The sequence below is a fragment of the Ranitomeya imitator genome, chromosome 3 (assembly GCF_032444005.1).
Source record: "Ranitomeya imitator isolate aRanImi1 chromosome 3, aRanImi1.pri, whole genome shotgun sequence".
NCBI classification, from domain to species: Eukaryota; Metazoa; Chordata; class Amphibia; order Anura; family Dendrobatidae; genus Ranitomeya; species Ranitomeya imitator.
Genome location: NC_091284.1, coordinates 390837699 through 390863650, shown reverse-complemented (window position 1 = coordinate 390863650; position 25952 = coordinate 390837699). Strand labels below are relative to the sequence as shown.

The 25952-nt window shown below is 41.3% G+C and overlaps 1 protein-coding gene across 8 annotated transcripts in view; it reads left to right on the top strand.

The window, feature by feature from the left end:
- The window catches only part of ADGRB2 (adhesion G protein-coupled receptor B2), a 682045-nt gene that overhangs the window by 303799 nt on the left and 352294 nt on the right, over positions 1-25952 (top strand). For all 8 annotated transcript variants that reach the window (XM_069757009.1, XM_069757010.1, XM_069757008.1 and 5 more), the window contains exon 2: positions 6757-7495. In XM_069757009.1, the coding sequence (XP_069613110.1) occupies positions 6772-7495 (724 nt within the window). In that variant the 5' untranslated portion in view covers positions 6757-6771. The remainder of the gene's footprint in view (positions 1-6756; positions 7496-25952) is intronic.

Genomic DNA, 25952 nt, shown 5'->3' with positions numbered 1-25952 from the left:
AGTAAATCATTTTACAGCCTGGATATTGTCCTGTTCCTGGAAAACTCAGCTTATTTTGTGTTCCCCATCTTGTTTCTGGGCAGCATTTTGATGCCCTTTCCAGATGCTCCACTTCTCATAGATTTTAATAGGTTTGCATGAAATCAGTGAAGCACATCGAATTCTAAAGATGCCACTAAGCATGTACAAGAACTGTTTGTTCATCTATGGACCCAATTGACATCTATGGAAGTTTTTTTTTTTTAAAGCTGCATTCACACATAGCAGTCATGCTTCAGCTTTAAACTACAGCAGCCCTGTTTCACTGTGGTCTTTCCACTTTTCCACCTAGTCGTGCAAAGAAACCGCTGCTTCACTGGCAAAATTGCAGGGCCATTACAATCTCTGTTTCCTTGCAAGTTTAAGTAAAAATGAATGGAAACAGTAGAAAGTCGGCAGCAGCACAAATGGAACCTGTCATGCCCAAAAATGTTATTAACCAGCAGCTACAGGGGTAAATCTGCATATTCAAGTTATTAATGCAACTGACTGCAGTACTGAAAGTATGGCACCTGGGAAAAAGTAAACTTTACTTTTCCTGGGACCTGCCGGCTTTCATTCATGCAGGCACTCTTAGGGAATTACAGTCACTGCTCACAGCACTGAGAGCGGTGACTAGTGACTATAACCTCGCTCCCCAACGACTGATAGCTGGCACTGCACTGATGCGCTGCTGAATGAGCTGTCAGTGGCGGCGCTCTCAGTGCTTTATAATTGCTCTGGGCACGCCTTCATGACTGAAAGCCACCTGGTGCCGCACTTTCAGTACTGGGGTCAGGCACTTTCATAACATTATTAACCTGCAAATTGACAGGTTCCCTTTAAAGCAGCAAAATGTCCTCTAAAGAGGGTCTTTATTACAGTCATTTTACTGTAGTTTTTAGGATTACCCCTTTTAATTGTTTTTGACTTTTTAAACAAAGTTTAAAATTAGACAATTATTTCAGGAAATATTATGCAACATCCGCATTACCCATAAGAACATGTAAAGATCAGTCTTGTTAACACTACCTTTAGTAGTTATAATACATTATGTACAAAAGTAACTCTTACATTACTATCTAGGATTTTATAGCTCTTTTCTTGGCTAAAATGCTGTAGTTTAGACATCTCAATAAATTTTTGTTCCTTAACTGCTAATTTTGAGTCCAAGAGAAATTAGAAAATAGTTGTTTTTATCATCTGAAAACGGTTTCAAAGTAACGGGAAGGATTTAAAAAAAAAACGTGAAAGCTGTTATCCCTCAATGAAGGAGACTTGTAACTGTGGTGAATATTCCCAGGAATGACCAGCGGCTTACTGCAGTGACAACTTATTAAGTAATTCACAAAACATCCAAGAAAGTGTATGACTCTCGAGCTTCTGCTTTCACGTCAGGCACCATTATAGAAGAGAGATGGCAAAAGATCATTCTGGTCTGGCTGGTGCAAAGCAAATGCAGCGTTTCACAGTAGACTAGTCGACTCATGGTGTGTGGATGCTTTGTTTCCTCAAAACCTCGACAATATGATATTATTAAAGGGACTCTGTCACCTGAATTTGGCGGGCTCTCTCTATCCGGTCCGATGGGCGGTGTTTTCTCTTCTTTCATTCACCCCTTCCTTTCCCGCTGGCCACAGTATTATCTTGAATGTGAGTCTGTTTCCTCCGTAGTTCACGTATGCGCAATGCAATCTTGCCTTGCGCACGCGCAGTATGCTTTGCCCAACTGCGGGCAAAGCCAAAAAGCATTAGTGCGCATGTGCAGCCGCACTATGTCCCGGAAGTATTTCTCTGTGTTCCGGGACATAGTGCGGCTGCGCATGCGCACTAATGCTTTTCGACTTTTCCCACAGTTGGGCAAAGCATACTGCGCGTGCGCAAGGCAAGATTGCCTTGCGCACGTGTGAACTACGGAGGAAACAGACTCATATTCAAGATAATACTGCGACCAGCGGTAAAGGAAGGGGTGAATGAAAGGAGAGAAAACACCGCCCATCGGACCGGACAGAGAGCCCACCAAATTCAGGTGACAGAGTCCCTTTAAGGAAACTTCAAGTTTTACAAGCTTATTTGGCTGGAGAGTTGAAGAATATTGGGGTAGTGCAGCAAGACAATGATTTAAAACTCCAGAAAATTCTGATGTAACACAATATAAAACAAAACATATAAGCAGAGTACGAAAATCCCACAAAACATGATAATCATAAAAAAAGATTTTATTAATACAAAAAATAAAAATCAATCAATAAATAATATAACCAATACAGTGAGGAGATATGGAGGAGACATGAAGGTATGCTGGTTCAGGCAGGAGAAGCTAAATGCATCCTGAGTAAGCTGCCCCTATATGGCCAGAGTAACTCAATATCACCCAAATGGCAGAAGTTTGTAGCAAAGTGGATGGGTGCCGAAGGCAGTACCCCCGCAGATCACTCCCAATTATACTGGTCATTTATGCATGCTTACCCTTATGTGCACAGATGGCTACCCCACCTGGCGCCAGCAGCCGCTTGACGTGCGTTTTGCGGTCCAGCTTTCTCAAAAGGGGTTGAAGAATATTGGGGTAATGCAGCAAGACAATGATTTAAAACTCCCAAAAGTTCTGATGTAACACAATATAGACTAGAACTGGCAAGATCACCCACGATCTCTGAGTTATCTTCTGTCCTATGGATAACTTACTATAGGGGATAACTTACTATTTTAGGATTAACCTTTTAAAAGGCAAAGATTAAGCACAACTACTATATAGCAAACATGGCAATATACAGTTAGGTCCATATATATTTGGACAGAGACAACATTTTTCTAATTTTGGTTATAGACATTACCACAATGAATTTTAAACAAAACAGTTCAGATGCAGTTGAAGTTCAGACTTTCAGCTTTCATTTGAGGGTATCCACATTAAAATTGGATGAAGGGTTTAGGAGTTTCAGCTCCTTAACATGTGCCACCCTGTTTTTAAAGGGGCCAAAAGTAATTGGACAGATTCAATAATTTTAAATAAAATGTTCATTTTTAGTACTTGGTTGAAAACCCTTTGTTGGCAATGACTGTCTGAAGTCTTGAACTCATGGACATCACCAGACGCTGTGTTTCCTCCTTTTTGATGCTCTGCCAGGCCTGCACTGCGGTGGCTTTCAGTTGCTGTTTGTTTGTGGGCCTTTCTGTCTGAAGTTTAGTCTTTAACAAGTGAAATGCATGCTCAATTGGGTTGAGATCAGGTGACTGACTTGGCCATTCAAGAATATTCCACTTCTTTGCTTTAATAATCTCCTGGGTTGCTTTGGCTTTATGTTTTGGGTCATTGTCCATCTGTAGTATGAAACAACGACCAATCAGTTTGGCTGCATTTGGCTGGATCTGAGCACACAGTATGTCTCTGAATACCTCAGAATTCATTCGGCTGCTCCTGTCCTATGTCACGTCATCAATAAATACTAGTGACCCAGTGCCACTGGCAGCCATGCATGCCCAAGCCAGCACACTGCCTGAGCCGTGTTTTACAGATGATGTGGTATGCTTTGGATCATGAGCTGTACCACGCCTTTGCCATGCTTTTCTCTTTCCATCATTCTGGTAGAGGTTGATCTTGGTTTCATCTGTCCAAAGAATGTTCTTCCAGAACTGTGCTGGCTTTTTTAGATGTTTTTTAGGAAAGTCCAGTCTAGCCTTTTTATTCTTGATGCTTGAGTGGCTTGCACCGTGCAGTGAACCCTCTGTATTTACTTTCATGCAGTCTTCTCTTTATAGTAGATTTGGATATTGATACGCCGACCTCCTGGAGAGTGTTGGTCACTTGGTTGGCTGTTGTGAAGGGGTTTCTCTTCACCATGGAGATTATTCTGCGATCATCCACCACTGTTGTCTTCCGTGGGCGCCCAAGTCTTTTTGCATTGAGGAGTTCACCAGTGCTTTCTTTCTTTCTCAGGATGTACCAAACTGTAGATTTTGCCTCTCCTAATATTGTAGCAATTTCTCGGATGGGTTTTTTCTGTTTTCGCAGCTTAAGAATGGCTTGTTTCACCTGCATGGAGAGCTCCTTTGACCGCATGTTTACTTCACAGCAAAACCTTCCAAATGCAAGCACCACACCTCAAATCAACTCCAGGCATTTTATCTGCTTAATTGAGAATGACATAACGATGGGCTTGCCCACACCTGTCCATGAAATAGCCTTGGAGTCAATTGTCCAATTACTTTTGGTCCCTTTAAAAACAGGGTGGCACATGTTAAGGAGCTGAAACTCCTAAACCCTTCATCCAATTTTAATGTGGATACCCTCAAAAGAAAGCTGAAAGTCTGAACTTCAACTGCATCTGAATTGTGAGTCTATAACCAAAATTAGAAAAATGTTGTTGCTGTCCAAATATATATGGACCTAACTGTATGCAGAACTTCAATGCAGTATAGATATGTTGACACATTGCATTTTTTTCCATGGCTAAACGCAGCGGTTGCCTTATTCAGCAAAGTAAATGAGATATCTGAAATCTCATGCACACGATGCTTATTTTTTCCTTGCAGTTTTGAAGCAGTTTCAAATCTGCAGCATGTCAATTCTTTCATTGAATGAGGAAAAAACGCAGCAAAAAACTATATTTTACGTAGAGATTTTCCTGCCAACACTCCAGAATTTGCAATATTGTTTTCACGGATGGATACATAAATAAATTGTCTTTTGCCATGTTAAACACGTACAGTACACAGCTGGCACAGAGACAAATTTTTATGGACCCATAGATTTGTAATCACCTTTTTCATCCATGCTTCCTGAAAAAAGCGGACATGTCTATGTGAGTTTTGCGTGGACACATGGTTCATGGAAAACATGGATATGTGAACAACAGCATAGACTATAGATTATAATAGGTTCTATCAATGAAGAAAATGGATACAACTCTTATATGCAACATGGACGTATGAATGAGTCCTTAGGAGGAGTGTAGAGAAAGTGGCACCCTCTATGATATGTCACCTAATAGACACAAAACGATAACAAAGATAAGAAAAATCTTTCAGTAACTCTCCCTATTAAAGGTAAAAGGAAATTTAGGATTAATAATTTTCATGTACACACTTCTCAGCAAGTGACATGCGCCTGCAAGGGTTAACTTATCTCCTCTCACTCAATCCAGCTCTCAACCTTTGTTTTAGGCTATAAAGTGAGTGTAAATCACACCCACTCAGCACACCTCAATTTCTTAAGACACTGCCACCACTCATCACAAACATATGTTACAGTTAGACAATCAAAAAGTCACACACTCTCTGAAGGGCTGCAGATTCTTTTAGGGCATACGAGGATCAAACTTAATAAAGATTTTAAGCTCTAAGATAAAAATGTGCAGTGCTTACAATAAATATATAAAAAAATAAAACATCACACAAATATGCAAAATAGTTATAAAATAAATAGGAAGAAATAACAGAAATAACTAAACGTTTCCGTCTACAGTTATCATCTGTTTCCTTGAGGGAAGGAGAAGTGGATTATGGAGCTCATCAGCCCTTAGTCAACTCTCACATGTGAACCCTTTCTCTTCGTGTCACCTAGCTTTTTACAGTCCTAACCATAGGCTCATATTTCCAGGATGAGCCGGATTGGCCCTTTTAAAAGATGCTGTTTGTGAATGGATGACAATCTAAGCTGTGGCTTTTTGAATGTCCTATGGCTTCCTATATTGACAATAGGAAATATTCTACACGCCATCTGCTAGCTCTGTGTAGCTGCCATGTTACACCGATAGCATGCTTCCATGAGACCCCACTGTGATTCTAATTTACTGCAATAAGAGCAGTCAGATGTTAAGTACTTTGTGTAAAGACAATATATGAATGTAGCCTTACCCAGTTGTTCTACTGACATTATATCCTACCTTACAATTATATACTTCCTTCACAATAATTATGTGGTGTATTAAACTTGACCTCTATTATTCTGATATATTTACCATATGTTATTCTACTGGTATTCTATGTCTGCATTATATATGTACGAGGAGGTATTGGCCTTGAATATTTCTAGCAGAAAAGAGTAAATCTGTTGCTATGGAAACAGGTACTAACTTTGATAAGTGCACGTGATAAGTTTTAGCAGAAAAGGTTCTGTCACTTTGAAATTGTGATTAAGAAGAGTTACTCATGTCAGGTGAAGATTGAAACTTCAGCAAAACTTTCGCAAGCGTCTTGTTTGTGCAGGATAATGCGTCCACCTACAAGTCTCCTATTGCCCTGCAAGCACTCAGTACAATGGGCCTTGTAATTGTTGATCATCCGCCATATTCTCCTGATTTGGCCCCATCTGATTATTGTCTCTTTCAGAAACTCAAAAAATCATCATGAGGATAAAAATTTACTGCAAATAAGATGGTATATTGATGCTGTATTATTCTGTGAATTAAATGTAAATTAAATAGTACTACTTTAAAAAAAAAATATTATTTTCTTTCGTTAGGCCATCTGTACATCTGTACCCCTTCGTAGATCTCAGTTCTAGGCAATGTGAACTTATTGCGCATGATATTCGGGATATCTGGTGGGGAATTTGCTTTGGAGTCCTTGAGCCTAAAAGTATAACTCCAGCTTGTTACAGAAAACTCAAGTTAATAATGAATGGCATGTTATCTTCTGAATCTATTGTTATCTATTGTGAATATTTAGAATACTTATATTGTTAAAACTGTGTGAATGTAATATCTCTAAACTTATGTCTGTTTTTGTTTTTTTTAGGGCCCATGTCATAGGATGAACACTGCTTGTCCCCTCTTACTATCTGTGATATCGTCTCTTGTCTTGTGCTCTTGGGGGTCTAACCCCACACCGAGCACATGCTCGGCTTTGGCCTCTGGAGTTCTCTACGGAGCCTTTTCTCTTAAGGACCTATTTCCTGTTTTCTCCCCTGGCTGCTCCTGGACCCTGGAAAACCCAGACCCAACAAAATACACATTGCACCTGAAGTTCACACACGAGGAGCAAGTGTGCTCTCATTTATCCCCCATGGTGCAACCTTTGGATCATTATCTTCCCAACCACACTTGTAACCACCCTGAGGAAGGAGCAGAAGAAGCTCATGAACTTTGCATCCCTGGATCACCATTTACATTCTCTCACTTTGATAAAAACTTTCTGCGGATCTGCTTGTCTGAACAACCACTATCCATTCAGTTAATCCCAGACTCTATCTTGAGTTTCCGTTTTGTAGAGGTTCTCTTAGTAAACCATGATAACTCTAGCCAGTTTGCCTGTGGTGTATTGTGCCGATGGTTCGAGGAGTGCTTGCGAGCTCGAGACTGGGGTGTACGTTGTGGATTGACACAGACCGGTTGCACTTGTCCTGAAACTGCAGCCCGTGGACAAAACGACACAGCCTCCAATTCTATTGTTCCAGCAGGACATAATACAGACTGCTGCGTTACACAACTACTTCCTGGAAGCAACAACGAGGCATATCCCCGTCCAATACCTTATGGTATGTCAATTTAAGTTTATTTGTAATGCATGAAATAATGTTGTGAGCAATTCAGTGTTAATGTACATTATTTCGTAAGTCTATAGTAAATATAACTGTAAAAGGAAGCTATAGCGGTTGCCATATTGACTATTATTAATCTGAACCTGGAGGGTTTTTAACAACTGAAAGGATGACTCATTGACTTCTATGTAGACGTAAATGCTGAATAATTTAACTTTTAGCCCATTATCACAGATAATCCTGGGACCATACCTGTGATAACATTAACAAGTGAATTATCAGTTCAATCAAGTCATCATATTCTAGCCATGACTGTGTCCGTGTGCAGCTCTGCACTCTAGTCTACATGGTATGAGCTATGTGTGGCATTAAAGGGAACCTGTCATCAGTATATTGGACCCTTAGCTAAAGGCATGTGTGTAAAGGCCCTTTAATGCTGATTACATCCATACAGTGCTTATTACATTTTGTTTGAATATTGTACAGAAAACTGCTTTGAAGTTTTAATTACATGTGCAGGGATGCAATACTGTATTTTTTAGGTCTCCTGCATCTCTCACTATTTCCCACCCGCTGCCCGCCTCTGGTCTTTAAATGAGATGTCACTCTTCTTTCAGTGACCTGCCTCCCTTGCCGAGCTTCGGTGCAAACATCATCAGGGGCGTAAATAGAAATCACCATAGCAAAAGTTCTATTTGGGTCCCCCACACCTCTAAAAAAATATACGGTATATATTATCATTTTTTATTATTATAGCACCATTTATTCTATGTGAAAAGGTATATACATAATAGATACAAGTACAATAATCATAAGCAATACACGTCATGACTGGTACAGGAGGAGAGAGGACCCTTTTATCTTGGATCTCTGGGTAATGGGGAGCCAGTGAAGGGATTGACAGAGGTGGGAGGCCGGGAATAGCAGGTGTGTTAGTGGATTATTCAGGTAGCAGAGTTTAGAATAGATTGGAGGGGTGCGAGAATGTTAGAGGGGAGTTCACAGAGCAGGAGGTTGCAGTAGTCAAGGCGGGAAGTGATTAGTGCATGGACTAGGGTTTTTGCAGATTCCCGGTTGAGGAATGTACGGATCTGAGAAATATTTTTGAGTTGAAGTCGGCAGGAGGTGGAAAGGGCTTGGATATGTGGTTTGATGGAGAGATCAAGGATTGCCCCAAGGCAGTGAGCTTGTGGGACTGAGGAAAAAGAGCAGCCGTTTACTTTAATAGCGTTTTAGAAATCTAGTGGAGAGGAAGGATGAAATAGCGGACATACATTGTGGGATTTTGATTAGTAGTGAGGTGATATCTGTTCAATGCAAGCTTCAAAGCGCATCCTCTTTGGTTACATGATTACTGCTAGAACCAGCAAAGCCCAACCATATACACAATATATTACATTATATGTCAGGTATCTGTATCATCTGGTATCTGCTCTATTCATTGTCTATGGAACTGATGGAAATAGCTGAGCGCAAAGCGCTCAGCATCTCTATAGAGCACAACTCTGCTCCATTCAGGATGAGACTGCAGAGCCCTGTTCTCAGAATCTCTGGGGGGCCCAATGTTCAAATCCGATGGATCGAGGATAACTTTATTATTTGGTGAATAACCCTTTAAAGAGCCTGGTTGATTCTCCTATTCTTTACAACTACAGAATCATACATGAACCAAAAGCAAACATGTTCACACGCACACACCATACAAACATACATACACATATACATACACATATACCGTACATACAAACACATACACACATATACATACACATATACTGTACATACAAACAAACTCATATACATACACATATATCGTACATGTGGTACATACCCACACAGATACACATATACCATACATACACACACATATACATACACATATACCATACATACATACAGACATACACATAGATACACACACATATACCATACATGCACATATACATATACTGTACATATATACACACATTTACATACACATATACCGTACATACATGCACACACATAAATACACACATATACAAACACACATAGATATACATGGACACAAACACAGATACATAAAAACATATACAATCACACATACATTCGGGCTGCAGAACCCGCTGTGGGGGATGGGGACACATTAGAGAGGACTAATTTCAGCTCCCTGATGCAGTGCTGTCCCATGCAGTGAGCCTGACTTCTTCTCTGCAAGGAAATGCTGCTGGGAATTGAACAGTGGAGGGAGAAGAAGACCCACTGTAAGTCCTGCTCTTCCCCCACTATTGTCCCCAGTGTGATATGCGGCCTGGGCTCCCTGACTGCACATGAATATTCACCATTGGAAAGTGCCATGCAGGAGGACAGAGACAGCAGCCAGTGAGCGCTCTCACCAGTCTGGTGGGGAAAGCATTCATTGGCCAGCAGCCTCTCTCCCTTCCTGACATTCCCCCCTTTTCAATTCCTGCACTCTTAGCCCAGTTCACTATGTAATTTCGCCTGAATTTTCTGGAGAGTTTCAAATATGTACATTTTTGGAAAGGCTATGGTATAAGCAATAAGAAAAACAATGTTTCCATTTGCCCCGAGTCCTAAGTGGCCGCCATCTTGGATTTTACAAAATGGCTGATTTACATCGATTTTTGTTAATATCTCAGCTTGTAAGTAACGTAAAACTTAAATTTTGACAGCTAAACATACATTTTGAGTACTAAGAAATGCAGTGGTATCCAAATAAATACTCTATATACGACTACAAATTGTATCGGTTTATATTTGAACAAATTTTCGAACTCGAAAAGCAGAGAGTTAATGTTTTTAACTTTTGAACAACCAGAGTGTCTTTACATATCGCCACCATCACTGTCATCATCAGTTTCATATTTGGTCTGAGTGTCCTCGTCATTCATACACTCGCTGTCACACTGACAAAGATCGGTACAGGATAAGTTATTTTTTCGGCACGAACACCTTGAAGAAGAACAGTCATGTTTGCATTGACAACTAATCATCTCGATTATTGCTTTTGGAGCTGGAAGAACATCTGTCATGGTTGGTTTCAACTGTCCATCCAACCCATTGTGATAGCCATTCTTCTCGGGATCCAGCTGAGAATCCTGCAAAGCAATGTTAGCTTGTCCCCACACTCTGGCTTGGATATGGACTCTGAGGACATGTTGTTTTAGAGCTCCGAGTGTAGGAGGTAACCTGTCACTTTCTGCCATATGCTTGCAAAATAGATGCCATCGCAGTTCGGGAATATTCTTAATAAAAATGCCTTTTGGAGAGTAAGCAAAACATACGAAGGTAGCAAGAGTTGACAACATAGTTTTGCTCACTTCTTTTTCAGTCGAAAGCATCTGCAGAGAACTGATTACATCTGGTGTTGCGTTCATGTAAGCTTGCAGCCAGATTGCTTTGCCAATTCGAGAGAACCTTCCAGTTGTGTCAGCACCAGTGAATGCATGGAAGGCTGTCAAAGCCTTTGCTCTGTCTGCCCCTATGACTCTCCTTATTGGCTCTATCTCGCTCATCCCAGAGACCATTGAAATCGATGTATTCTTCAGCATGAGGTCATAGTTAGCTATGACCAACACCAGTACATCGGTATCAGGGGAGAAGAAAACCATCCTTGCATCCGGTGGGTTTCGTTGTGTTGCCAAGACAGCTTGGTAGATCAACAGTGTGTCTGCTTCTTCGTGATTGTTGTCGTCGAAAACTAAGTTTTTGTTGCTCCTGGTACACCCTGAAGAACAAGTGATGACCAGTTTTTGTGATGAACTGTTGAACTCTAGAGTCTTTGCAGCAAGATAGTTGGTCAGGTCAGCCTTTGTCTTGTCATGTGAAAGGAACCTGTTCATTGGAATATGATTAATGTTTGTTTCATCTCTGACCTGGTACTGAATTGGTGCCTTTCCTTTTCTTCTTTTATCCCTGGTAGCATCCTTGAGAGAATTTTCCCTATACGTATCAAACACAAGGATTATTTCATCGTAATTTTCTGTGAGAGACATAAGCCTGTCATTGAAGCAGTAACTGAGATCTTTGACTGTCACTAGTGTTGCCGGTTTCTTGGCCATCTTTTGCAGAAGAACCATTCCATCTACCAGGGCTATCTTGCGACTTGGATCATCTGATCTTGTGTCCATCCTATCTTCTGGCTGCAGATCTTTCTGTGGAGTTTCTACTATAACCAACTTGTTAAGGAGACTGATCAGTTTCGATTTGTCATGGCATGGTAACATTGTACCATCTGGAGCAAAAAAGGCTCTTGGGGTCAGAGTGAATTCGTAGTTCCCAATGGCCACTTTCTGGTTTATGTCTCTGTTGGACCTTGCCAAAACCATCATTCTTCCATACAAGTCCTTGGTCTCCTTAAGATCAACAGTCTTGTCTCGGAGTTTTACTGTGGTTTTCTTGTTTGCCGACATGAACATCCTGTTGTTCTCCTTCTTTACTGGTGCCCATAGGCTAACATCCCCATTGATTCGCGCCAACACATAGTCTTCATACAGCTTTTGACCTGTCTCATCTGCATTCAGGATAATTTCTTTGAGCCACTTTCTAGTGAATGTAGGTTTGTGATTTTCCACGCCTTCTATACCAAGCATATTCAAATAAGTGGTTTCGATATCTTGTATAGATAGATATGATTGGTTCTGTGTTTGAATATCCACTAGGTTTATCAACTCTAGCAGACTTGCACGTTGTAATAAGGGTTCTTTGTGGTCTGTTCTGTTGGTACTACGTTCTCGTTGTCCATGAAAAACATGCTTTGTCCAACAGCTTTTGTGGTACCGGACGTCAATAGAATGTGCATCCCCTGGTGCAATGCATGTGTTCAGTCTTGTTTTCAGTGTTAAATTATCTGATGTTTCAATAGCTTGTTTCAACGATTTCCCTGCGTTGACTGTCCTCACATTATAAAGCTTCTCATTCTCATCGTTCTGACAAAAGAAACATTTTTCCTTATCCAGTGGCCATGTATGTGACCTCGTGAATGGTGATGAAGAGTCAGATGTTAATGAACCTGATTCGTCCATTTCAGCACGTCCTCTTTTTAATCCTCGTTTCTTGGTAATGTGGCTACCAGTAGCTAATGCATGTGCATAACGGTCCCGGGCTCGTTGTATTTGGTCGTTGTTAATTGCATTTGTGTAACAACTTCGATGGTAGACTGCCTGATGTGTAGCGATTGTGTCTTTCCTGTTGCTAATCCGTCGATGGATATCAACATAGTTGCCATCTTGTAAACTTGCCCTCTCTGCTACTATGTCCAAAACGCGCTGGTAAGACTGTATCCGAGGATTTTGCACCAACTTCTCATTGCCATTGGAAGACTGACAGAGCATACATAGCTTCCAGTTGATAGGTGCCTCACCTTCACAAGTGACTTCAGTAGCTTGTGGTTTGTCTGTCATGTTCAACTCCTGTAATAAAAGAAAAAAAAAACATGTGATTCCTGTCATTATGTATTATTATGTCAATACTAATTAATTATAAAAAACTGCTGTAGTAAATATCTAAAACACATCTGCAACTAGTAATATTGCATTTCTTAGCCCTAAAATGTATGTTTAGCTGTCAAATTTTATTTTTATGTTATTTATAAGCTGAGATATTAACGAAAATTGGTTTTACGTCAGCCATTTTGTCAAATCCAATATGGCGGTCACGTGGGACTCGGGGCAAATGGAAACATTGTTTTTCGTATTGCTTATACTATAACCTTTCAAAAAATGTATAGTTTTCAGACTCTCCAAAAAAATCCGGCGAAGGCCTAAATCAATACATAGTGAACCGGACTATCTGCACACTGCTCTCTCCCCGGCTCTGGGTATCAGAAAGATTATGGGTGAGAGTGAGAAGGGCCCATTGCTGCTTGACATCAGGCCCCTCTCACTCCCACTCGTAATCTTGACTGAGTGGTTCCATAGCAGCTGTATGGTCATGCCGCTATGGGCAGTACGCCACTGGCTGTTGTTATAGCCCAGGGTTGTCTTATCAGAGGGTGTAGTGCATGCTCAGAAAGCTCCTTATGATGTTGCAGGAGCCAGACTATCGTTCTGTGCAGGCATCATCCACTCTGATAAGACGGATCTAAGCGTAGAAGGTCACTGAGAGACGAGTGACCTGTCAGTAAAAGACCGGAAGTTGGCGATGGGCAGGGAATATGGAGAGAGGCAGCAGAAGTAGAGATACAATGTTCACCCCCTGTGCTTGCAAATAAAATTTCAAGGCTAGAGTTCTCTATGATTTTTTAAATACATTTCTACCAGTAATGTATGGTTTTAATACGCACTAAATGGCCTTTACACATGCCTTTAGTTTGGGGTCTAGTAGCCTGGTGACAGTTTCCCTTTAAAACTTACAATGCGTTGTAGGTTAATGCTAAGACATCAGCTTCAATATGTTGGCAGTTCCTGAAGCAGAAGACAACCATAGATGAGTGGGGATGTATACCAGCCACGTTCAATGCTTCCTGGCCTCCTTTACCAAAGAGTTCCTCCTACTCTCAGACTGATGGCAGCATTCACTGTCTAAGAACTTCCAGAAGTGTAAAGAATGAGGTAGTGCTCATAGGCCTAGAGGTGGATTGTGTGGGCCAGTCAGTCCACAAACCCTGGACAATTTGGCATTCACCAGAAACGACAGATTGCCAATCCATAGCACTGTGTGTACGTTTCTGTGTTCCTAAAGACGGTATTACATATTATAGATCATTAATTGTGGAAATTAATATTAAAGTGTACTTTTGACATACATTTAACTAGTAAACACATACTTTTTTATGAACTCAATTGGAAATTGTAGTTGACTGTATTCTTCAATTCAACTGAACATAAGAAAACCCATATACTATATGCAACCACACACATCACGTGGTGAATTACGGAGCAGATTAATAAAGCCACACGCACAGCAGGTAGGATGATATTTCTGGTATCCTTTGCAACTGTTTGTACAAGATAATGGGCTCTGTAATTCTGTTGTACGGACAGATTGTAATATTAAATTATGAATACAGATACAGAAGCTAAATGTAGGAAGATGAATGTTCATAGTTTTCTGCTTTTGCGGTAGAGACGGGAATTATAATTATAGTCAAACATCAAAGCTGCTGTTGTTGCTCCAAGATAAAATGTCATATCTTTCAATGATCATCATGTCAGGAGGCTTTTGTGACCACATTAATATTACTTTTTCTCATATTTTGGGTGCATAGGATTTTGTTAATATTCCTTATCTGTGACTACCAAATGTGTTCTTCTGGCTTTCAAGTTCACCAACCTCATATCTATCCTCGGCATACTATAGAAATGATATTGCTCTCTTTTGCATTTCATGTTTACAGGTTAATTGTTAAGTCGTGTAAATCTACAAGTAGTGAACAGTCTGGAGGTGATGTGTGAAGGTCTCAAATGTCCAGCAGATATCATACAGCTTTCGGCCTGTAATCTTCTTCCCTCCATCGATACTAATGCTGCCTTTGTTCGACTCCCACCTATTAGGCACACCTAACTGGTTTTACCATTTCACCTAACGCATATGAGCCTCTACGTCACAAGTATTTTAATGTCTGCATGTGTGTTTCCGAAAACCAAGTAGTCACCTGAATACATTGCTAGCCCAGTTTATGGAATAATGGGTAGAACAGAAATCATCACTACTAGCTAGAAAGTAAAGATGGAGCAAATCAATTTAAAGAACCTGGTCCAGGGGTCACATCAGTAATGTGTAGCCATCAAACAGGACCCCTATGAAATTCCTTCTACCAGACGGCATCCCCAGCTCCTCTTTTGACTATCTGGCCTAACCATTTGCCGGGCGACGTGGCTGCTGGACCTGGAAATTAATTTGCACCTCTAGTAGACAGTTATTTGTGATCATTCATACTATTAATCTAGACTTTATGACTGGTTCTAAATATTTACTGTAGGCCCTGATTCATCATTGTGTTTGCATTTGATCTTTTGTCTAGCTTTGTGCCTTTTGCGCCTTTTTCATTAATTTGCACCCAATTCATCATTCTATTTTTGCCTTTTTTTAAGTCTATTTTTTATGTGCTGGTCATTTTTTCTTTCTTTCTTATTCTCTGTGGGGGGAGTCAAGCAATTCCAGATGTTTTATCCTGATTAGTGATGAGCGAATATACTCGTTACTCGAGATTTCTCGAGCACGCTCGGGTGACCTCCGAGTATTTTTTAGTGCTCATAGATTTAGTTTTTCTTGCCGCAGCTGAATGATTTACATCTGTTAGCCAGCTTGACTACATGTGGGGATTCCCTAGCAACCAGGCAACCCACACATGTACTTATGCTGGCTAACAGATGTAAATCATTCAGCTGTGGCAAGAAAAACGAAATCTCCGAGCACTAAAAAATACTCGGAGGACCCCCGAGCATGCTCGAGAAATCTCGAGTAACGAGTATATTCGCTTATCACTAATTCTGATTCATCAATTGTGACTTTTTTTTGCAAAGTTGCAAGATTTGGCGCAACTTCACTCCAGTCCCCCCCCACTGTTATTTAGAGTATGCCTAAATTTTGAAGCAATTTTTCTAACATTTGGTGCCAAAATTTTCAAAAACAGTTCAAGACAGAAATAAAACACATTTTTTGCTTTGTGCCAAATTCATGAATCGTGTGTGCCATTTTGATGGATTTGGCTCCAAAAATGGAAACTGATACAAGAGAAAAATGGAAAGTGAGGTAAAAAAAAAATTGCAAATAATGAATTGGGGACAATATGTTCTTTCACGGTGACTTCATATGCAGAATTTGTGTTACTGCTGGATCTCAATTTTTGGGATGCAGTTTTTGATGCAGCTATGGTTCCATAGATTTCAGGTTGGACATATGTCGGCCACCCATTTCTTACAGATCATTGATCACTTCTTTGTGATCCATCAGATTACCCTTTCCTGGATAAGATGGTATAGAAAAAGATCCTTAAAAACCCATTGTGATCTTCCAGAGTAATAAAAAAGAATGTATGTTCTACAAATGTACAGTGGGGCAAAAAAGTATTTAGTCAGTCAGCAATAGTGCAAGTTCCACCACTTAAAAAGATGAGAGGCGTCTGTAATTTACATCATAGGTAGACCTCAACTATGGGAGACAAACTGAGAAAAAAAAATCCAGAAAATCACATTGTCTGTTTTTTTAACATTTTATTTGCATATTATGGTGGAAAATAAGTATTTGGTCAGAAACAAAATTTCATCTCAATACTTTGTAATATATTCTTTGTTGGCAATGACAGAGGTCAAACGTTTTCTGTAAGTCTTCACAAGGTTGCCACACACTGTTGTTGGTATGTTGGCCCATTCCTCCATGCAGATCTCCTCTAGAGCAGTGATGTTTTTGGCTTTTCGCTTGGCAACACGGACTTTCAACTCCCTCCAAAGGTTTTCTATAGGGTTGAGATCTGGAGACTGGCTAGGCCACTCCAGGACCTTGAAATGCTTCTTACGAAGCCACTCCTTCGTTGCCCTGGCGGTGTGCTTTGGATCATTGTCATGTTGAAAGACCCAGCCACGTTTCATCTTCAATGCCCTTGCTGATGGAAGGAGGTTTGCACTCAAAATCTCACGATACATGGCCCCATTCATTCTTTCATGTACCCGGATCAGTCGTCCTGGCCCCTTTGCAGAGAAACAGCCCCAAAGCATGATGTTTCCACCACCATGCTTTACAGTAGGTATGGTGTTTGATGGATGCAACTCAGTATTCTTTTTCCTCCAAACACGACAAGTTGTGTTTCTACCAAACAGTTCCAGTTTGGTTTCATCAGACCATAGGACATTCTCCCAAAACTCCTCTGGATCATCCAAATGCTCTCTAGCAAACTTCAGACAGGCCCGGACATGTACTGGCTTAAGCAGTGGGACACGTCTGGCACTGCAGGATCTGAGTCCATGGTGGCGTAGTGTGTTACTTATGGTAGGCCTTGTTACATTGGTCCCAGCTCTCTGCAGTTCATTCACTAGGCCCCCCCGCATGGTTCTGGGATTTTTGCTCACCGTTCTTGTGATCATTCTGACTCCACGGGGTGGGATTTTGCGTGGAGCCCCAGATCGAGGGAGATTATCAGTGGTCTTGTATGTCTTCCATTTTCTAATTATTGCTCCCACTGTTGATTTCTTCACTCCAAGCTGGTTGGCTATTGCAGATTCAGTCTTCCCTGCCTGGTGCAGGGCTACAATTTTGTTTCTGGTGTCCTTTGACAGCTCTTTGGTCTTCACCATAGTGGATTTTGGAGTCAGACTGTTTGAGGGTGTGCACAGGTGTCTTTTTATACTGATAACAAGTTTAAACAGGTGCCATTACTACAGGTAATGAGTGGAGGAAAGAGGAGACTCTTAAAGAAGAAGTTACAGGTCTGTGAGAGCCAGAAATCTTGATTGTTTGTTTCTGACCAAATACTTATTTTCCACCATAATATGCAAAAAAAATGATAAAAAAAACAGACAATGTGATTTTCTGGATTTTTTTTTCTCAGTTTGTCTCCCATAGTTGAGGTCTACCTATAATGTAAATTACAGACGCCTCTCATCTTTTTAAGTGGTGGAACTTGCACTATTGCTGACTGACTAAATACTTTTTTGCCCCACTGTATATGATATGTTACAGACCCATGGTGCATGACTCCATGGCGTGACTCCGGTGAGAAGAATGCCCTTTGTGTAAGAACATGCCTGGCCGGCATCATTCTACATGTAAGCCACCCGCTGAGGCACTGCGAGTTAAGGGTTACAGTGCGATTGTCTCTGCTCTCAGAAATACATTAACTTGCTTGTATAATAAGGTCTAGGAAATGAAATGGAGGTTAATCACATCAGCCATTATTGAGTGAGTACAAATAACATGTCATTTATATTAACACTTTTTAATCTCAAAATATGCAATTTCCACAGGAATGATGAATTTGGCACCTTGTCTAATCACACTGTGGTGAAACAGAACAACAGGTTATCTGAAGGGGAAATCATGTTGAGCGTCATATAATTCAAAGCATAAGGATAAGTCGTTGCAAGCAGTCTGGCAATCCTTTCCATATGCTTCCTCTGTTTCATTGCTTTCACCTACTTGTGACCATTTTCTAAGATTTCGTATTCTCAAAATTGCATTATTGCTATGATCTATCTTCCAATTGGATAAGTCAGGCCAAGATAGAATACATATTTGTTTAACCCCTTAAAATCAGGTCTGTTTGGGCTGTGAATCAATTAAGAATCATTATATTCCCCTATTGATGTAGCTGTATGAGGGCTTAATGAGTTGTATTTATCAGTGTCTCCATTTTGGGATACATATAACTTATTGATTAATTTTTCTTAAAAGGTAACTTGTCACCTGATTAATGGAGCACGAACCAGAGGCAGTAGGAATCAGAGAATTGTTGCATTATTGCAGCTATGTATGTTTTACTTTGAAACGCTACAGCATTGGAAAAGTTGACTGGGGACTATGTGTCTCGGAAGACTAGTCTGAGACAGGTCTTCAGCAGTTTCTGCTTGCCCTTCTTCCCAATGATAGGGAGAGAACTATTAGTCACTGAGATCTGGGTAGGAAGAAGTCACTATGGACTTGAATCGGACTAGTCATTCAATATCCATAGTCCATTAGTAGCTTATCTAAGCATTCTTTCTCTGAAACGCTGCAGGGTTTCTGAGTCAAATATATATGGCTGCAATAAAGCAGTCAAACTCTGATTTGTGCTTCCCATGGTTCAGGCAGCATGAATAAGATGACATATTGCCTTTAAGGGTACTGTATGTGCAGATGATCAGGAATTGGCAGCACTTTGGACGCAACACAAGTCCGCTGTGTCCAAAGCGCTACCGGCTATTGAACGCAGGTAGATCCACATGCGTTCACTGAAACACCGCGTCCAATACATTTTACGGGTGACATTTATCTTGCGGAGACTCGTGCCTCCTCAAGAGAAATTGACATGCTGCAGTCTGGAGAGACGCACCAAATGTCCGTCTCCGCGGGTGATCTGCGGGCATCTATGGGCACATAGTGGGCATGGGATTTCTTGAAATCCCTTCCACTATGCTGTAATATCTGGACGCTGCAGGTTGGACGATGAACAAGTATGCAGCATCCAACCAGCAGCATTTACTGACTGTCTGCACATACCCTAACTCTGTCTAAACAATGAATCCTCCTTTGTTATTATTCTTTGGGTTATGGTTGCATAATCACAAACACACACATTATTTATTGCAAATCAAAGAAGAAAAATATTATTGACTACATTTTTGGGGGGTATTTTATTAATGTAACTTTATTACATTTAATTCAAAATTAAATCCCAATACGCCTCATCACTAATCACTCATCACTCCAGGCTTTTACTGTATTAAGCCCTAAACTGCCATGATAACCAGTCATTAATTGATAATTGTATTGGGGTCGGGTAGATGAGCTGAAAGATGGAGCACCTTCCTCTGTCAAACACCTTAGATTCGGCAGTCACTATTGATTGCTGCATCTGTTTGCATTTTAGCCAACTTCAGACCCAGCAGCTGACGTTGGAGGCTGACTGTCTATTAGATCTAAGCTACAGCAGGCAGTACTCAATGGTATAATATAATTCTGATATGTCCATTATGGTGTCCTCTGTGATCTAGAAACCCATAAGTTTCTTTTCAGCATGCTGTGTGCTGAAGGAGTTAAGCGACCATGTTATGGGCGGGTTTTTAGGTGAGTAGGTAAGAGATCAGCGAGACGCCTACTCATCATATCTCCACGTCAATGGCGTGGCTGGGGAAATAAGTGTCCAGCCAATTTTTTTTCCTCTAGCAAAGACCTATATTTCCTTGACAAAGACCTAATGGTGGTCGAAACGTTGCTTCACTATGGCAGAATCAACAAAACTTTTTAATCTCTACACCTGGATGGAGTGCTGTTCATTTTCTATTTTACTATTTAGTTTTTTTTCCTCTGTCTATGTTGTGTGGAGGCAGGAAGTCTCTGTACTAAAGTTCCTGTGAGAGCTGCCATATGAGTGGTCCCAGAAAAACTGGGCAGGACTGTTTATGAACTGTTCATTTTCTTTTGAGCCAGAAAGGCTATTTTTCTGTTACCATTTTGAGTTTTTGGTTTATGATACAACAAACTAACCCAGAGATTTTAACCCCACATGTTCCTGTGTCTACCTCAAGGAGCAGCTAAGTGGGCCGACCTTCCACACCATATAAATGGAGGCTATCAGCCCAGAAGGGGATTCATATTAGGATAGGTCCCATCAAAGAAATTACCTTACCTTGGCTGCTGGGCATGCATGAATTGGCCAAATTATGTTCTAATTATCTTTGGATTTCCTATTTTCTAGAGCGTTACAGAGTGCGACTTTTTGTTAGTGACAGCTTTATATATGCCTATCAGGCCATGAAGTTCACATCAGGAAACCTGCAGCCAGTCCATAGATCATGAGCCATACTGGAGACCATGTTTCACAAATATGTGAATTTTGCCTTATGGTGGCTTCGTTAAAAGATTTCACTATGGGAAACAACCTGTTCCCTGCAGCTTCTATGAAAATCAAAGAAAACAATCAAATGTAGCTTCCTAGAGGTTTATTCAGTCTTCCCAGTCCTTTTGCACATTGCATTGTGCAACACGGTTAGGATATGGCTTAGAGGGAATGTGTTATAAGAAAATGACATTAGCCACAATGGTCAGCATTGGCCTCTATTTTTTGTATTGAAGTGTCTAATGATACTGTGCAAAGGTCATTGTAAAGGAAGTGAGATCAGGGGGAGCTGTGATATCGCCTATTTTGAATGGTGGATCCTGTCTTATCACCTGTGTATAGAGCTCTCTAATCATAAGGAAACTGCTGTAAAGTTCCTCCTACTTTGAGGTAAATTATTCTGACAGGTGGCTGAACAATGGAGGAGCCATGATGGATTTCCATCAGCAGTTGCTTTCTTAAGATTCTAGAAAAATCCCAGTCACATAGCATGGAATATATTTATCACATGATACTGTAACAAAAATGGATCTGGGGCATCTTTATTTCATAGCGGAGTGGTACTTTCATACTTACATGGATTAACCTTTCAGCATTGGGTCGTCCCACGCATTTCCCACAATTTTGCGCTGTCTCTTCTATAGGTCCATTCTCATTTTATTCTCCATGTTATAACTATTCCGAAAATTATTTGGCAAACCTGTGACCTGACCTACACCAATAGCCACCAGATTGTAGTTATATTTGTTCAATGACTGGAAACCAACAAACATAATCTGTTCACTAAATGTGCTCTCATTCAGTATGCGTAGGGCGTCCCTTTTTTCATAGTTTTTTCCTAAATGACACTGAATATTTTTTTTCCCCGTACACATTACTCAAGAAGAAGAATATCATTCACTATGCGAGGAAGGAAGAGAAGGCCAATGTCTTCTATCCAACTCCTTTTATGTCACCTGAATGTAGGGTGGTGGGCACCTAAAATGGACACCACCCTGCAGTCTGCTGACATGTTCATTCATTACCAGTCTCTCCTGGTCTAACCTTTTGCAGAATGTGGTCAGAAGCATCCGACAGATTAATTGTGCAGTGAAACATTGCTTTCATGGCATGGGGCTACCATAATTGGTGGCATGTTGTGCAGCTTGGGGCTCAGCGCCGATCATAGCCGCTTCTCTTCAGCTTTTCCTTTTTCTTTTTTTTTTCCTTCTTTGCCTTTTTATTGCACTTGAGTGTTCAGCCGTGGAGCTTAATGTCTTCATGGGAAATTTCAGCGAATAAATCTGAAATCCATTTCCGCTGTGCACAGTAGATCAGCTCAAGTGTTTGTTACTCTTATTTAATTTGCGCTCTGCTGTCTCCCTTTTCTACAGCCCGCTCTTTCCTTTCCTCTCTTTTACAATGTGATCACTCACTGTTTTTTTTCCTTTCCTTACGCACAATTTTACTTCACCACCCCCTTACCATTATAGTCTCCCCCTCTCTCTGCTGTGTTGTTTCCATGTGGCAGTAATCGCTTATCACAAGTGACATGTGGGTCTGCTTTGTATCCCGACAGGTGGTCCGCTGGCTCCTGGATTACGTGAGCACACATGCCTGCCACGCTTCCTGCTGGCACTAATATACACTCGCCATTCCGTACCTGTGCAACTCATTTCAAACTAATGCAATTTTCTTAGAATCAGTGGCAGGTAGATAGGTTTCCGGAACAAAAATGTAAAGGAGATGGGGTCACAAACCTTTGTTGAAAATATGCAATCTCATTTAAAATGCATTTCAACATGAAAGCTACATAGGTCATCTCATTCTCACAAGCCCCAAAGAATGAGCAAGTAGCAGCATGAGCAGGTAACCAGATCTATCTCTAACTGGTCCAGAAACGCGGTAATTCTTCCAAGAACGTTGCGAGATGATAAAACGCAAGACCGAGCAAGTCCAGCAGCTGCAGCAATAACTTCAGGCTTTACAAAAGCAACAGGCTCCTCTCCCCTCCAAGCTGACACATCGCCTCAACTGACTTTATTAATAACATTTTATTCGCTACCTGCAGAGTCCTAAGCCTTGCAGGGGGAACGGGGAATGAGCGAATGTTCACGCAGTCTCTCTCTTTTTTTTTTTTTTTAGTATCTGTTGTAATAGGTTGTGCTGCAATCGAAAACCGCTGCCGCCGTTCAAGCCAGAAACACTAAAAGTTCCTGAGGGGCTTATCTATCAAACTACATAAAGGAGAAATGTCTAAAAATGCCATAAAGTGCACCATTTGGAGAATGCATCAGTTAACCGATTTTTATTACGTTGTGCACCAAGTTTTATGACGAAAACAGTCATTTGTGACATTTTACTGAATGAAGACTGATTGCTGCTCACCAGTTTATGACAAGGAGGTGATGTTGGGGTGGGGGGAGAAGACTTGGAAATTCCACAACGTCAATTTATCTTGCTTTGGTCACGTTCAGTCTCAGCCTAAATGTGAGACATGTTCCAGGGATGTTATAAAGGAAAACGGGTATTTCAGATCAAATCATTCAATTACGGAGTCAAGCAGAGATAAGTAGAGGCATTTACAATATTTCTATATACAAGCATGTTTTTTCTATAAGGTGCAATGTATGTAGATGGGTAAACCTTTTTCTCTCCTCACAATCCTCAATAATTACCCAAAAGCAGCAAGAACCAGAAACTGAATGGCGGTGCTATTAAATGCAGGGTAAAATCGAAACTGCTGAGTGATAGCCTTATTAGTTATTTACAAGCTGGAAAGGCCTGCAGGACATCATATGAATCAATCTGACCAGTTCCCTATATCCACCATTTATAGCAGTCTGTATCCTGTGAATTGATCTCTTAATGGGCTGCCATAGTGCCCCTGATAATTACCTTTGTCAAAGGTTCATTGACAGTATTAAAGGGAATCTGTCAGTAATATCAGCCCTCTTAAGTCACATATATGTGCATGCAAGTCATAGAAAGTTGAGTAAAATAATACCTTGATATCAACAATCTGATGTCCTATTCCAGCGAAAACTACTCTTTTCTTCATGTTACTCACCTTCCCTGGGCATCCCAGTCTTCGCCCCCTTCTGCTGGGTCTGCTGCCAACTGTTGTGCTCCACATCGGATTTTTCAGGTTGCCCGGCATGGATCAATGACATCATCTCATTGATCTATGCCTATTTAAGACTCATTGACACACACACACACCTGTGTCTTGGGATTGAGTGTCGAGACTTCTATGTTGGGTGTTGTCAACCTTCTGTGCATATTGTGCTTTATTTGCTTCCATCCCAACTGGATTACACTTCATCCGTCCTTCTGCTCCTGAGATCTCTGAGTTTGCCAAGTCCTTGCTGCCCATGTGCCTCCCAACTTCCTGCATCAACGCCTGGGGTCTGTGTTCCCACTCGGAACTTGGTAGATGATCCACCTCACCTGGCCTAACACTTAATATGTAAATGAGCTGTTAAGATCTATGGCCATCGTATAGATCTCCCTGAGAATCTGCCCCCGTAGCTTATTTTAAATGGAAGGGGGTACTATCAGTGTCACACATGCAGGTCAGCAGAGTAGACTGTCAGTCATTACATGTCTCTCACTGGTAACACACCCTTTCATTTAAAATACGCTCTAGAGGCAGATTTTCATGGAGATCAGTTTCCTACCCAGAAATCTTAACAGTTTTCTCACATATTAAGAAAATTGTGGATTTCTCAGGAGTAAGTTATCAGATTGCAGATATAAGAGTTAAACTAAGGCTTTGATTGTAAGATACATATGGACCTTAGGTTTAAAAAAATATTTTAATAATACAAATACCGTATATACTCGAGTATAAGCCGACCCGAGTATAAGCCGACCCCCCTAATTTTGCCACAAAAAACTGGGAAAACCTATTGACTCGAGTATAAGCCTAGGGTGGAAATGCAGCAGCTACCGGTGAATGTCAAAAATAAAAATAGATCATTATTTCCCCATAGCTGTGCCATATAGTGCTCTGCGCCGTTCATATCTCCCCATAGCTGTGCTCCATATAGTGCTCTGCAGCGTTCATATCTCCCCATAGCTGTGCCCCATACAGTGCTCTGCAGCGTTCATATCTCCCCATAGCTGTGCCCCATACAGTGCTCTGCAGCGTTCATATATCCCCATAGATGCTCCACATAAATCTGTGCCATGGCCGCTGCTGCTGCAATAAAAAAAAAAAGCCATACTCACCTCTCTTGCTTGCAGCTCCCCAGCGTCCGGTCCCGGCGTCTCGTCCCGGCGTCTCTGCACTGACTGATCAGGCAGAGGGCGCCGCGCACACTATATCCGTCATCGCGCCCTCTGACCTGCACAGTCAGAGCGCAGACGCCGGGAAGATGGAGGCGCCGGGAAGATGGAGCGACTCCCGGCGGCTGGAACGCGGACAGGTGAATATGACATACTTACCTAGTCCCAGCGATCCTGGCGCTCCCCGCCTGTCACAGCTGTCTTCGGTGCCGCAGCTTCTTTCTCTATCAGCGGTCACCGTTACCACTGATTAGAGAAATGAATAGGCGGCTCCACCCCTATGGGAGGTGGAGCAGCCTATTCATTTCTCTAATGAGCGGTCCCACGTGACCGCTGAAGAGGGGAAGAAGCTGCAGCACAGAAGACCGTGGGACGGCAGGGACAGCGCGAGGATTGCTGGGACTAGGTAAGTATGCCTCAGCGCCCTCACCCCCTCACCCGCCGACCCCACTGCTACCGTGACTCGAGTATAAGCCGAGAGGGGCACTTTCAGCCCAAAAATTTGGGCTGAAAATCTCGGCTTATACTCGAGTATATACGGTAGCTGCATTTACAATTATGCTAGTTATTATTGGAAACAATGAACAGCTTATCTGCGTTACCATAATGTAATGCGTTCGTTTATTTTCTATATATCAGTGCTTGGCATAAGTAACACTGAAAACATTGAGCCAGCAGAGAAGGGAGATTTCAATTTAGCAGTCAGCAGAACTA